At 61.6% G+C, this 13,497-nt stretch overlaps 1 protein-coding gene across 3 annotated transcripts in view; it reads left to right on the plus strand.

The window, feature by feature from the left end:
- Positions 1 to 951: 951 nt before the first annotated feature.
- The window catches only part of TMED3 (transmembrane p24 trafficking protein 3), a 92,017-nt gene continuing 79,471 nt past the window's right edge, over positions 952 to 13,497 (plus strand). The window contains exons 1-3 of one of the 3 annotated variants that reach the window (XM_045452242.1): positions 952 to 1,227; positions 2,542 to 2,790; positions 8,083 to 8,904. In XM_045452242.1, the coding sequence (XP_045308198.1) occupies positions 1,042 to 1,227; positions 2,542 to 2,790; positions 8,083 to 8,319 (672 nt within the window). In that variant the 5' untranslated portion in view covers positions 952 to 1,041 and the 3' untranslated portion in view covers positions 8,320 to 8,904. Of the gene's footprint in view, positions 1,228 to 2,541; positions 2,791 to 8,082; positions 8,905 to 13,497 lie in introns of those variants that run through there. The other 2 variants (XM_045452241.1, XM_045452243.1) reach the window with 2 other exon arrangements.

A 13,497-nucleotide genomic window follows, 5' to 3' on the forward strand; every position in this document is an offset into this window, starting at 1 on the left:
GCTACGGCCGTGTCAGTCTTCCCGCCTCTGAGCTTATGCAGGTGTTTTCTTGGAACTTAAACACAGGACTTAACATTTAACCTGGCAAAATTTCTTGTTAATCTTAGCACCGCAGCTAGCCAAGGTCATCTTAGTCTTACATCTGTCATTTGCTTCTTCCCTCGGTGCATCTAGATGAAATGATTATTTCTTACATGTTTTTTCCATATACATATATATCGATATATATGTATATATTGATATCGATATATACATATATATGTGTATACACACACACACACACACACACACACACATATATATCAGTAACTAAAAAATAATGTGCTGCAGGACAGAACCAGGGAAAGAGCCTCAAGGCACACCACAACATACCTTCTCTGAGCCTGGTACAGAGTCATCAAATATGACATTACCCGTTCTGATCGCTTTGACATAGCTTCGCACGTTAATTCACGGCCAGATGTGCCCCGCGGCGGTACACTTCCCTGTCGTCCACGTGGGGGTCTATACGGCGGTACAATTCTTTGCGGAAATCCGGATGCACATGTGATCACGCTGTCCCGAAAAATTCTTTACTGAGTAGCCAGACCACAGTCGGTGTCTTTTCTGCTTTACCCGCTCTACAAAACCCTGTAGTAGCGATTATACAAGATATCTTCTTAGGCCAATGGTAATGGATAAGGCAGTAGGTCAATTTCCCCGCTTTCATGGTTTTGAGAAGGCAAAGGAAAGAAAGAAAGAGCGTTTCATCCCAGGAGAACCTTCGCCTTGTCCTGATAGCCCAGACATCTAAGTGGCTGAGCGCAGCCTCAGTGGCCCCAGGGTGCGGGGCTCCCGCGGAGCGCGCCCGCCTGCCCCGCCCCCAGCCCTCCCGCCAAGCCGGGCGCCGCAGGGGCAGGGGGCGTGGCCTGCCCGGCGGAGCCAGCGCGCACGCGCAGCAGGGAAGGGGCGGGGCGCCTTCCCCGGAAGCGCCGCCTGGACGCCACGTCCGCGCCCGGCGCCCCGCAGCCACCGCCCCGGCCGGGACCGGACCGGAGCGCCATGGGCCCCGCGGGCGCGCGTCCCGGCTCCCCGCCGTCGCCACCGCTGCTGCTGCTGCTGCTCCTGCTCCTGCTCCGGGCCGAGCGGCCGCGGGGCGCCGAGCTCACCTTCGAGCTGCCCGACAGCGCCAAGCAGTGCTTCCACGAGGACGTGGAGCGGGGCGCTAAGTTCTCCCTGGACTACCAGGTGAGGCCGCGCCCCGACGGGCGGCACTGCGGGCGGGCGGGAGGCAGCGCTCTCGGCCCGCCTTGTCCCGCGTGTACTCAAGCACGGCAGTGGGGGCGGGAGGTGGGTTCGTGGTCGTACTCCCCGCTTCTCCAGGGTTTACAGGCGGAGGCGGGGTGAGCGCAGGGGTGGGGACAATGCGCAGTGTTTACCAGCAAGCAGTCCTGTTGTGGCCATATGCTGCCGCTCCTGCACTCCCGCCTTCTCCCACAGACCGCCCGGCGCACGGGTGGGGACTGGTCTCGGGTGAGGGATCTGCCCCGGAGGTTTAGTGGGCAGATCTGGGGTTGGGGTGCCAGTGGGAATCCTCCCCAGACGGCCACCTGCCCGTGGACACCTGCTCCCAGGCGTTCCCGGGATGAGGTGGCGTGGGCAAGCAGGAGTGAGGCAGGCCCTTCATGGGTCCTCTCTGGCCAGAGCCACTGCAGGAGGCTTGTGCCTGTGGACAACATGGCGTGGGATGGCCTCTGGGTCGCTGGTATGGCCACTTTGACATCTCTGTGGACAACATGCAGATTGTGTCTGGGTTAACAGCCCCCCCCAACAGCCCCCCCCCCCCACAATCACTAAAAACCGGTCATTATGAGGCTGGAGGGGCCTGGGAGGTGGTCTGGTCACTGCTAGGGCAGAAATGCCCTGTCAAAGGATGGTCACCTTGATTTCGGCACCTCCAGCAGCAGGGGGCCGACCACTTATAAAGGAAATCCTCCCATCTGCGCAAAGAACTTTGGAAGTAGATGTAGGCCGCTGACTGTGTCCCTTGATGGACGTTGGTTATAGCCGATGACCACCTGTGTGATTTTGCCCAATGCCCATCTTGTCACTCTTATGTGTATAAAGAGTTTGAACTGTGTCATTCCCAAGGACCCTCCCACCTCTGATGGCCACCGGGTCTATGAGCACTCTCATCTGTATTTGCTTTTTGCATTTGATCAGTAATAATATTAACAGTCACCAGACCCGTCTGGCAGTTTACTTGATCTCAGAGCCTCAGTTTCCTCTTCTGTAAAAGGGGAAGGATTAAGCTCATTGTGCCCTTGCAGAGCCAAACCTTGGGAAGTGGGGCAGACGGGCATTCCGATCTTAGCCCTGTCCCTTTCTAGCAGTGTGGCCACGGCGGATTTACTTAAACTCTCCCAACCTCAGTGTCGTCCCCAGGACGACCGAGAGCATCCCAGCACCTGTTCTAGGAAGTTCACGGTGGCCGGTCGGCATTGCACGCGCGCCGGTTGCCCCACTGGTAAGGCAGACGGTGGGTGTCTCTCCGGTTGTCAGGTCATTACCGGAGGCCACTATGACGTGGACTGCTACGTGGAGGACCCCCTGGGAAAGACCATCTACAGGGAAACCAAGAAGCAGTACGACAGCTTCACGCACCGGGCCGAGGTCAAGGGCGTTTATCAGTTTTGCTTCAGCAATGAGTTCTCCACCTTCTCTCACAAGACCGTCTACTTTGACTTCCAAGTGGGCGACGAGCCCCCCATCCTCCCAGACATGGGGAACAGGGTCACCGCCCTCACCCAGGTGAGTGGACGTCGGCGGCCGCGGGCCGGGCTCCGCCTTCAGCCCATTCCTCCCCTCGGGTCCGGTCCTAGGCCTGGCCGGCACTCAGTCGCCCCGCCCCCCCCAGCTCCCGGCCTGCGCGGCTCAGTGTTGGCCTCGCCTCCTCCTGCATTCAGTCCTAAAGGACACGGTCCCCCTCGTGCTCTCCCTCTGCGTTGTTTCGCCGGATCCTCTGGAATTTCCGTGTTCCCACCGGCCTTTCAAACGGCATCGCTCGGGAGGCGTCCGTGCCTGTCCCCCCCCCCCCCCCCCCCGCGTGTACAGTGTGTGTGCGTCATCAAGACCAAACGCCTGCTTCGTAGGGTGTGTTGTCAGGGCCACGTGAGCTGCGACAGCAGATCAACCCCACGTGTCGGTGGCTTAACCCTGTGGCACATCTTTTCTCACTCAAGCGGTAACCTAGGTTGGTGGAGAGCTTTCCTCCACGGACTGACGTAGGAATCCGGGGTGCTGTCTGGTGGGCTCCCTGCTCCATTCCTCTGGGCTCTGAGCGGACTTCCCTCCGGAAGTGCCGCCTGCTTCTTCAGACTCCCGGCCCGGGAGTCATTCGCCGCACTTCTGCTCAGCCCGTCGTTGCCAGGTGTCCCGCGGCCCCCTGGATGCCGGGAGGGCTGGCAGAGACAGTCTGCTTGGGCAGTGGACTCGCAGCCAGGGCCCCACACACTCTGGAAGAGAATCGGGGATAGATGGTCGTGCGTGGGCTCTCGGGGCCAGTGACAGACTGAGCCCAGGCTCCTTCGTCAGTCTCCCTCCTGCCCCTCACGCGCAGTGCAGGCTTCGGCTTCCCGAGGCCCGCCCAGCAACCCGTGCCCCTTACCCTGGTATCCCCTGCCCCCCGTCGTGGCGCATGGCACAGACTTGCCACGTGACTGCGTGGCGGGGCCCAGGGGACCCCGCAAGACGGGATTGACCGTCGGGGCTGCGCTGCTCCTGATCCAAAGCCAGAGCGTCTAAGTCTCCAGCGGGGCCAGGTCGCCTTCTGGGCGGCCTCTCGGTGGTCACGTGGTCACCCGCTCCCTTCCTCTGTGGCTCTGACCGTGGGTTCGTCTGCCCTCCTTGAGCAGATGGGGGTTACTGCCACCCAGTCCGGGGTGTGGCCTGGCCACGTACGGCTATTGCAACGTAAGTTTATTAAAATGAAATTAAAAACTCGTTTCCTCGTTGGCTGCGTAGCCACATTTCCGGGGCCCAGCAGTCACAGGTGGCCAGTGGCCACGCGTGGCAGGTTCCGCCAGACGGCCCTGGGTCTGAGCCTGGCCGCGTGACCTGTGGCGTGTCCTGGGTGGGAGGTCTCACAGCCCGTACTCTTGGGAGTTCTGTGGCTCACCGACGAGACAGCCTCCGTGCTGAAGATGTGGGAACTCTGGAAGCAGAGCTGAAGGTCTCCCCCTCTAACCGGTGGAAGACAGATCGGGTAGAGAAAAGGCTTAACGGTGGTCACTGCGATCGAGAAATCCTTTCCTGGAGGCTTAGAATTAGATTTGGTTTTCTTGCAGGAAACTGACTACTCACCCCCTTCTGCGTGGCCGGATCTCCTGTTTTCTCCTGCCCAGCCTCCAGAGGGGGTCCCTTCCCCTGACCACCCCGCCCGCCCCCACCCCCAGCCTTGAGCACCGTCTGTCTGTGTCTACACCTGAGAGCCTGGCTCCCATGTGGCGGGCATTTCCTGTGTGCTGGTGCCTGCTGGCGGCAGGCTGAGATGTGTGGCCATGTCAGTTAGCCACGGGGCGCTGTGGTCAGAGCTGTGGTTTAAGGGACGGCTCTCGGGAGGGGCCGGCACGTGCACGTCCCTCCCCAGACCTTGTTTTCTTGGCGTGGCTTGGATCCCCCATTGGCCCCGGCTCTTTTCTCACACCCCCTGCCCCCCCCCCCCCCACCCTCTTCCAGCACAGCGGTGGGCCAGAGGCCATGTTTTCTGGCCCCCGAACCCAAACTCTGATGGAAGAGCGGGATCCAGAGTGACCAAGGTCCAGGCCGGGGCTAAGGCCACGGGGACTTGTCTCCAGCTTGGGTCCCAGCCTGACCAGGCTCCCAGGAGAGGGCAGGGGCCGGGAGGGTGCCCCTGGGGCAGCTGAGCTTCCTGAGAGTCCGGGCAGATCCCAGCAGAGGCTGAAGGTTTTCCAGCGGAGGTCAGAGGCCCCGGGCCGCTCACTGGTGTTCCAGGGAGGATTAAAGGTTCTCCCACCTCTGCTCTGAGGTCAGCTCGTACTTCCCTGGCTCCGAGCTCTTGAAGTCTGTAAGCACCCGAGTGCTCCTGTCCGTGGGGGCCCCGTGGGGTGCAGGCTGGGGGACCTTGCTGGTGGTTGCAGGCTGAAGACTGGAGCATCGCCAGGCAGGACAGACAGGGTGAGACGCCGGTGTGGCAGCAGAGGAAGGGGATGGTCCCGGGAGGGGGACGGATCGGGGTGTCTCCAGGGAGCAACTGTCACAAGACAGCAGTGACCAGAAACCCCGGGAGGCTCCCGGATTCCAGCCAGGGAACCAGCCAGGGCGGAAGCCACACTCCAGCCCAGGGGGCCCAGGGCCCTGAGAAAACAGGGTTCTTGGAAGCAGAAGGGATTCCGCAGGGTAGGAAGCAGGCTGGACGGGTTTCCTAACGGAAAGCTCGTGGTCACGGGCCGTGCACTGGCACAGGCGGGGTCCCAGTGATGGGGACGTAGTGTGCCTTTCTGGGCAGGGGGTGCTTCGGGGGGGGGGGGTGTGCATCCTGTGCTGTGTTGCCCCTGGGTCCCCGTGGCCTTGATGCTGGGAGAGCTGCGTTCCTGCCCGTTGCTGCTTTACCCTCCGGGGCCTGATCTGAGACCTTGATGTGAAGGCCACCGCCGCCCTCTTCTCAGAACCGCGGTGCCCGTCTCTGGCCTGTGGGTGGGACGCGGCCTCCGACGTGGCGCCTCGCACGGCGGACCCGACGTGTCCTCTGCCTCGGCCTCTGCACCTGTGACCTCAGGGTCCTCCCTGTCTCTCTTCCTCTTCCCTCCCTCCTTTTCCAGCGATGCTGGGCCCTGGGAGGAGCCTGCACCTGCGACCTGCACTCCTGACCCCCCCAGCCAGGCCCAGGGCCCAGGGAGCGCCCGCTCCGAGTCTCTGAATGAGCGTGGGACGGACCTAAGCGTAGAGGGTGGAATTCTAGCCCGGAAGCCCACGTGGGCCCTTGGCTCGTGCTTAAAGGCAAAGTCTGTGTGTGCATGCACAGTGAGTGTGTGTGTGTGTGCAGGTCCCACAGGCGCGCGTGCCTACGTGTGCGTCCCCGGCCCCCGCTGATCTCAAGGACACCCCGAACCTGCTTGTGGCGGGGCCCTCGGTGCCCACGTCTGTCCGCCGCTCTGCCCTGTCTTTCCCGCAGAACCGCAGTGACCAGTGCAGCTGGACTAGAGAGGCTTCCAGAAAGGCCGTGTCGTGATTTGGCCTGGACACAGGCTCGCAGAGTAGCCTGACCCCACGCCGCGGCCTCCTTCCTGGCCCTTCCTAGCCCTTATCCGCTGTTCATTCTGTGATGGCGGACACGCCTTCGTGAGCTCCAGAAGCGTCACCTGAAGAGCTGGGGCGGGGGGGGGGGGGGGGTGTCAGCGCCTACGAATGCCGCCGTGCGTCCGGCAGAGGTCTGTGCCCCTGGTGGTCCTGTTGTGGCCGGCATTTGGAGCCGGTTGACACATCAAGGAACTCCTTGGTGTCAGGAGCCCTTCCAGGATCAGGTGGCCGCTTCTCAGCGTCTGACGCCTGTAGGTACGAGCCGCCTACCAAGTGTGGGGCAGGTGACGACGCCGGGCGCCAGCCTGAGATGACAGGGTGTGCGGGTGTCCCCGAGAAAGTGGGTTTGTTACCCTGGATTCTGCCCCTTGAAGTGCTGCCCTGTGAAGCTCCCCTAATTCCACCTGGGTGGCAGTGACCCTGTCGCTTCCTGTCTGGGTGGCACTTTGCAGCTCTTCCCACGGACCCGGGTGACAGCAGCCGCCCGCGTGTCCGCATGAAACCGTAGCCCTGGCGGCAGACCAGTCATCGGGTGGACACGATACGTGGCCTTGGAAACGCCGGGGCCGAAAGGAGGCCTCGTCCTCCCTTGCGTGGCCTGGTGTGGCGCCTGCCGTGGCCCGGAGTGAACAGCCCGTGAGGCAAGTAAGGGCGACGTTGCTTTTTGGCCACAGTCTCCTATTTGCCTCCCGGAAACAGTTCCATTTGTGACACAAGGGAGGGTGTTGGGGGTCAGTCAGGCGGTGGCTCCGTGACTCGGTCTCCCCTCCCTTCCTGCGCTCATGGTGTGGACAGTTCACCTCTGCGCTTTGGGGACCGAAGCAAGTGTCTCTGGGACGCGTTGCGAGCTTCTCTGGCCTCGTTGGGATAGAATCTTCTAGGTTTCGGATGAATGCGTGTCATAGGTCACCTGTGAGTGAGCCTCATGACCACTGTGGGCTTGTGATTCCCTTCGTGGTGTAACCGAGCGTCCGAAGCGGACCACGTGCTCCTCAGTGCCGCAGGCGGGCGGTCCGGGCCACGCGGGTCCCCAGACTGGGTCGGGGTGAGGCCGGGGATCAGCTTCCGCGCTCGCCAGACTGTTGGCGGGTTCGGGTCCTTGTCGGCTGTTGTGCCCCGGCCCCCAGAGACCTCCTCTGGTCCCCGCACGTGCCTGTGTCCTCTAGGCTGGCCGCTGGAGCTCTGCTCCCTTTCAGCGGCTCCTGTGGTCAGGTCAGGTGCTGGGGTGGTGGCTGTGGCGTGAGGGTGACCTAGTCACAGCTCATCGTGTCGCGGGAGTCGGGCAGGTGTGGGGGAGGGGGAACGGATTCAAGGTTCTGCCTCAGTACGCGGAGCCGGGTGAAGGGGGTCCCACGTGAGCGTGTGTGTGTAAGCGTGCGCGTTCATATGTGCGGTCGGGTGTGTGTGCGTACACGAGAGGGGTGACAGGAACAGGCCCCCACCACTGTGACTCACGTCTCTGACCTCGGGCAGGTCACACGGCCTCTTGGAGCCTCAGTTTTCTCATCTGTGTGCGGGGCCAGCAGTCAGTCAGGCCTCCTACCAGCGGGGTGGCGATCCCCGCCCGCCACTGTCCCGAATGTTAGGTGAGACCCCAGGGCCGCGTTCGAAGGCCTGGGCTCGGGACTCAGACACGTGGGCTCCGCTCCTGACTCCGCCACCTCCTAATGGGAGCCTCGGGTGCCGGCGGCTCAGGGGACGTGGCCCGGGTGTCGGCGTGGGCCGTGTGCGGATTGCACGCTCCTCTCGGGGTTAGAACATGACTGCTCTTCTCCTCCCGCCCAGATGGAGTCGGCCTGTGTGACCATCCACGAGGCCCTGAAGACGGTGATTGACTCCCAGACGCATTACCGGCTCCGCGAGGCCCAGGACCGGGCGCGGGCGGAGGAGCTGAACAGCCGGGTCTCGTACTGGTCTGTCGGCGAGACCGTCGCCCTGTTCCTGGTCAGTTTCAGCCAGGTGCTGCTGCTGAAAAGCTTCTTCACGGAGAAGCGGCCCGCCCCCCGGGTGGCGCACTCCTAGACCTTGCGCCCCGCCCCCAGCACGGAGCTGCCCTCCTAGGTCATGGGCTCCTGCTGGGCCTGAGGCAGAGCCACCCGGGGAGGGGTAGGGGGGGGCACCGAGCTCCCAGGTGCCCGCTCCCGGTGTCCCGGCGGCCGGCGCCCACAGAGCCCGGTGACGGGGACGCATCTGACTGCGTTACGTGCGTGACGCCGAGAAGAGCGAGTGGCCAGGCTGAGATTGGCCGCTGTGCAGGGCCACAGGAAGTGACCCGCGCCTGGCCAGAGGAGGAACCCCGCGTGCCCAGGCCTCCTGGGGCGGCTCCGGGCGCTCCCTCTGCCCCACGGTGCCCGGGTCATCCGGCCCGTGTGTGTCCAGGCCTCTGTGCGGAAGAAGGGGCTCTTTAGTCTGCTTCCCTCTGTGGAGCTGTCTGTGCCTGGAGAAGCCGGGCCCCGGGGCGGGTGGCTTTGCAGAAATTTCCCGTCCCGGGCGAGCAGGGGTGCCCGCCGTGGAAGCGGGAGGAGACCCGTGGCCGGGTGCCTTCGGTCGGCTGTATCTCCCCGGAGGCAGCACGTGGTTTAATAAAAACGAGGCCTGAGCACCGTGGAGACCTGTGCCTTTGTTTCTTTGCCCTGAAGGAGCTTACAGGCGGATGGGGGCTGTGGGCACCCGTGCAGACAGTGTGATGGAGCAAGGCTGCCCTCGCGGGGCGTGCGGGGTCTGTGTGCAGGCGTGCGCAGACCGCGGGCAAATCTCCCAGGCGAGCGGAGGCAGTGACTAGGGCCTCGGTTACTTTGTTGCCTCAGACTCAGGAGGTCACTGAGGAGGCAGCGTCATCATGGGGTCCGGACAGAGGGGCCGAGAACAGGGAGAAGACGGGGAGTGGCCGTGCTACGTGCCATTTCAGCAGCCACGGCGTCTGCTTAAAACTCAAGTCAGACCGTGTCATTCTGGGTCACCACCTGCCCGTGGCTCCACAGGTCCCTCGGGTCACGGCAGAGTCCTCGCTGTGGGCCGGGAGATCCCGCGTCATCGGCATACCGGCTGCCCTGCTCCCCTCTCTCACTCCACCCAGGTCTCCTTGCTCTTCCTGTCACACACTGGGCCTTGCCTCTGCCCCAGGGCCTTTGCACATGCCATTTCCAATTAGAACACCATCTCTCTGACACCTGCATGGCCTCCATCACTTCCTTTTGGCTAGATGTCACATTAGCAGCAAGATCTACCCTAACGACTCCATTCGAGATGGCTCCCTCTCACCTGCCCCGGCCTCCTCGTCTCCCTGTCCCTGCTTTTCTTCGAAGCTAGTTTTGTCACCACTGACACATACGTGTACTCGTCTGTTTATTGTCCTTCTTACGCCACCACATGTAAACTCCATGCCGTGTCCTTGGTCCCTAGAATAGCGCCTGCCACGTACTAAGGTCTTAATACATTATTCGTTACTGAATGTATAGCGTTGCCTGTTCGTAAGAAGTTAATACATTACTGATCACATGTCTCCGTAATAGCTCTCGAAGGAAGATCCGATGTTTGCCTTAAAGTACCTCTGCCAAGAAATCCGAAGCCCGCGCCGTCTGGCAGGTGTGAACGCGTCGTGGGCGAGGTGCGCTGGAACACGTCACGTGGAAACGAAGCTCCGTGAGGCTTACTTAGCTTGGTTGAAAGATAAATACTGCTTGTCTGTGTCTATGTCCCTGATGGCATTTCCTCTCCCTTACTTAAAAAATTAATGCCCCGCTCAACTTAAAGCAGGACAGAGGTGGGGAGGAAGAAAATGACAGGTGTTGCAGATTCCGCGAAGTGAGGGTCGGAACAGAGCTCTGGATACACGGAAGCCCCGGGGCGGGCAGCCCGGGAAGAGGCCGCCGCCCTCTGACCGTGTAGGTGGGTCTGCAGGTGGAGGCGTGCGTGTGTGTCTTCCAGCCCCGGTGGGACCACGTGAGTGAATGTGCCCCGCGCAGCGCTGGGCTCAGACCCGCCGATTCCCTCTTTCGTCACTCTCTCCAACGAGACGAGTAAATAAACCAGACGTAATGGTCCCTGAGAGGCTTCGAACGTCAAAATCTAAATGTGAAAACGGACAGCCAGCCGTTCGCGGCGTTCCTTGCGGGGCGGACGTTCAGCAGCTTGCAGTGGCTTGTCACCGGACGTCCCTGCCCGTGTGCTGTGCTCATGTGACGGGTCCTTGGTTCTGCCGATCACGGACAGGCCTTGCAAAACTTGATGGGAAACAGTTGCCTGCGTGAGGCCAGCGAGGGCGGCAGAGCCCAGACAGGGCCATTGCACTTTCTAGGAAGCTTCTGTGTGTCCGGGGGTTCGTGTGAGAGACCCAGGGGCTACAGGAGGAAGTGCCCCGCGTGTGAACTCCCAGAGGGCACCTGGCCTGCTGGAGAGGAGGCCGCTGCCGCCGCGACTCTCGGGGGCGCCCACAGACCACGCTGTTCACGCTCCCTCTTGGAGTGCGAGGCCACGTTTGTTTTAACAAGTCACGTCTCTTACTAGTCGTGTCCCTCGCGGAGGGAACGAGGCCCAGGTAGGTGAGGGGGCTGGGGGACAGGGGTCCCAGCTCTGCCGGACAGCCTTCAGAAGGGCGTCTGGCTTCTCCCGTGGCTTGCCCTCGCAGAGCCTCTATGTGAGCTGCGTGTCCTTTTCATTCTTGACTTGGCACATTTTAGGCAGTTGAGGTATTAACTGTAGTCTCTCTAATTCGCCACACAGGGCAGCTCATCTTAACAGGACTGGTTCTCAGGCGGGTGCGACCCTGGGGTGGGGGGACTGCGTGTGTGAAGCGATCCTCGGTTTGTGCGTTTGACAGCCAGCGCTCACGGACGCGCTGGGTGTGTTGCACTCGGACCGGCAGCTGGAGGCTGCATCACAGGGGAGCGTGTGCGTGTGTGTGTGCGATATGTGTGTGCGTGTGCACGGTGTGTGTCTTAGTTTGTGTGCATGTAAGCACGTGTGTGGTACGCGTGTACAGGCGTGTGTGTAAGAGTAGGCTGACACATCCCGTGCCCTCTTCAGGGCGGTGACCTGGCGAGCGGCCATCCTCCAGACGCGGCCTGCAGGGACTACGGAAGCAGGCAGGGCGCGAGCATCCGAGGACGCGTTCTGTGCCCGCGACCTCGGGGAGGTGGAACAGCGTGGGGAGGAGCGGGAAGGGGCCGGGGCCGGGCCGGCACCGACGAGGGGACTTGGAGGACGGACCGAGGCCCCGTGCCCGCCTGTCCTGCCTGTCGGCCCCAGGCCACCAGGGCCCCCCGGAGGTCAGGAAGCCGGGACCAGCGGCCCGGACGGCGAGCCTGTGGGGCGAGGGCACGGCAGACCCGACTGGCGAGCGGCTGATGGAGACGGGTTCCAGCTGCCCCCGGGCGTCCCCTCTTCCCTGCTGTGTCCCCGCTAGTACCCGGGGCGGGGGGTTAAAGTGCCGTGTGAACAACCTGTCAGGTCCTGCTCTGCGCTGCGATTCTGCGTCCGGGGCGCCCTCCTCCCTCCTCGACTCTCCGGGAAGACGCCGACCAGGGCCTGGCCTTGGCTTCTGGTCGTGCACATTCCCAGGCCCGGGGAGCCTGAGCGCGCAGGCCGGGCAAACAGGCCCCGAGGGTCGCACGAAGCCACACGACACGCCGTGGGGGGGGGGGGGGGCACTAAGGAATCTACTTCTGAAATCGTTGTTGCGCTATATGCTAAGTAATTTGGGTGTAAATTTAAAAAAATAAAAAATAGGATAAAAGGACAGGTAACCAATTAAACAGAAACTCTCAGACAAAAGTGTAAGATCCAAGTACATTTCCTTTAACAGACGGAGAGATGCAGACATTCAAAAAAGGACGAAAAAAACTTGCCAGGAAAATACGCAGCAGACGAGGAGGTAACAACCCTGGCATCTGGCAAAACCCCGTTCAGGCCAAGTGTCCCCCAACAGGAGAGTGACGCGTAATTGTGACACAGTGACACGTGCACGCGTCCGCCTCCGTCCCCGGGTCCAGGCTCAGCTGCCGAGCCCCTTGTGGTTCCCCAAGCGATCAGAGCACCAGGAACTGCTATTCTGGTACTTGGTCTTGACCCTGGGTCCCGACACGGCGCTCCTGGATCCTTTGTTCTAACGCGGCTGGGGATTTAAGAACTAATCCTAATCACGGCCACCGTGGAAGGAATCACTCTCCGCTCTTCCTGTGAGCAAACCCAAGTGGGAGACGCTTGGCGTGTGTCCCCTCATTTAGCTCTCCAAATGGCTTTGTGACGCGGGGACTCTCAACATTCCCGTTTTACAGTGGGGAAACTGAGGCACGGGTCATTTACTCAGGTTTTCCCAAAGCCGTCCGGCTAGTACCGTCCGGCTAGTAAGAGTAAACTGAGGGATGCTTTTTACTTCTCTCAAGAGGCTCTGAAAGACAAATGGCTTAGTAAAACCCATTCCTGGCAAAAGCTTTGGATACAGGAGTAGTTGGTCGGGGGTGAGGCAGGGTCGCAGGGGAACGTGGCTCAGGCTGGAGCTGCTGATTCTGTCCTTTGTGAATGTGGTGCCACCGAGGGGGGGACGTTTCTTCCAGACTGTATGTGTATGAGAAACGGAGACACAGACACGACAGGACTTACCGTAGGTTTGCTGTGAGAACTGACTCTCACGCTTACGGGCGCTGAGAAGTCCCTGCGTCTGCCAGAAGCAAGCCGGAGAAACCAGGAGAGCCAGAGGTGGTATTTGGTCTGGGGCCGAGGGGTCTGTGGTGGAAACCCGGGCCCGAGTCGGAGCCCGGGAACAGGGAGCCTGACGTCTGCGGGCGGGGGAGGACGGGTCTCGGGCTCGAGCAGAGGCACAGTCACCCTTCAGCCCGGTGAGCAAGGTACCGGGCACCAAGCGTAGAGTCGGGCGGGACCCCCGGTCCAGCCGCCCCTGGCCGTGTGCGGCCACTCAGGGTGACCCACTGCTGGGCTGGGGGTCTTCCGTCTGCGGTGAGAGCGAAGTCCCCGAAGGGAAGTGGCGTGAACGCGAATTGTTCCCAGTCAGCGCTGCTCCAACTGCCGTGCTCAGTCCCTTGATGACTTTTCCCGGAAACACTCAGGGCATTTCCTTTTCTGAGGACTGCCGCGATGCGAGAAATGACCACAAGAGGGCAGGATGGAAACGCCAGTAAGGCTCACCTTGGCTCTGAGAGCTGGGCTGGTTCTCAGCGCAAGGAAACGTGTCTCTGCAGAACC

Source organism: Leopardus geoffroyi, chromosome B3, assembly GCF_018350155.1.
Source record: "Leopardus geoffroyi isolate Oge1 chromosome B3, O.geoffroyi_Oge1_pat1.0, whole genome shotgun sequence".
Classification (NCBI taxonomy): Eukaryota; Metazoa; Chordata; class Mammalia; order Carnivora; family Felidae; genus Leopardus; species Leopardus geoffroyi.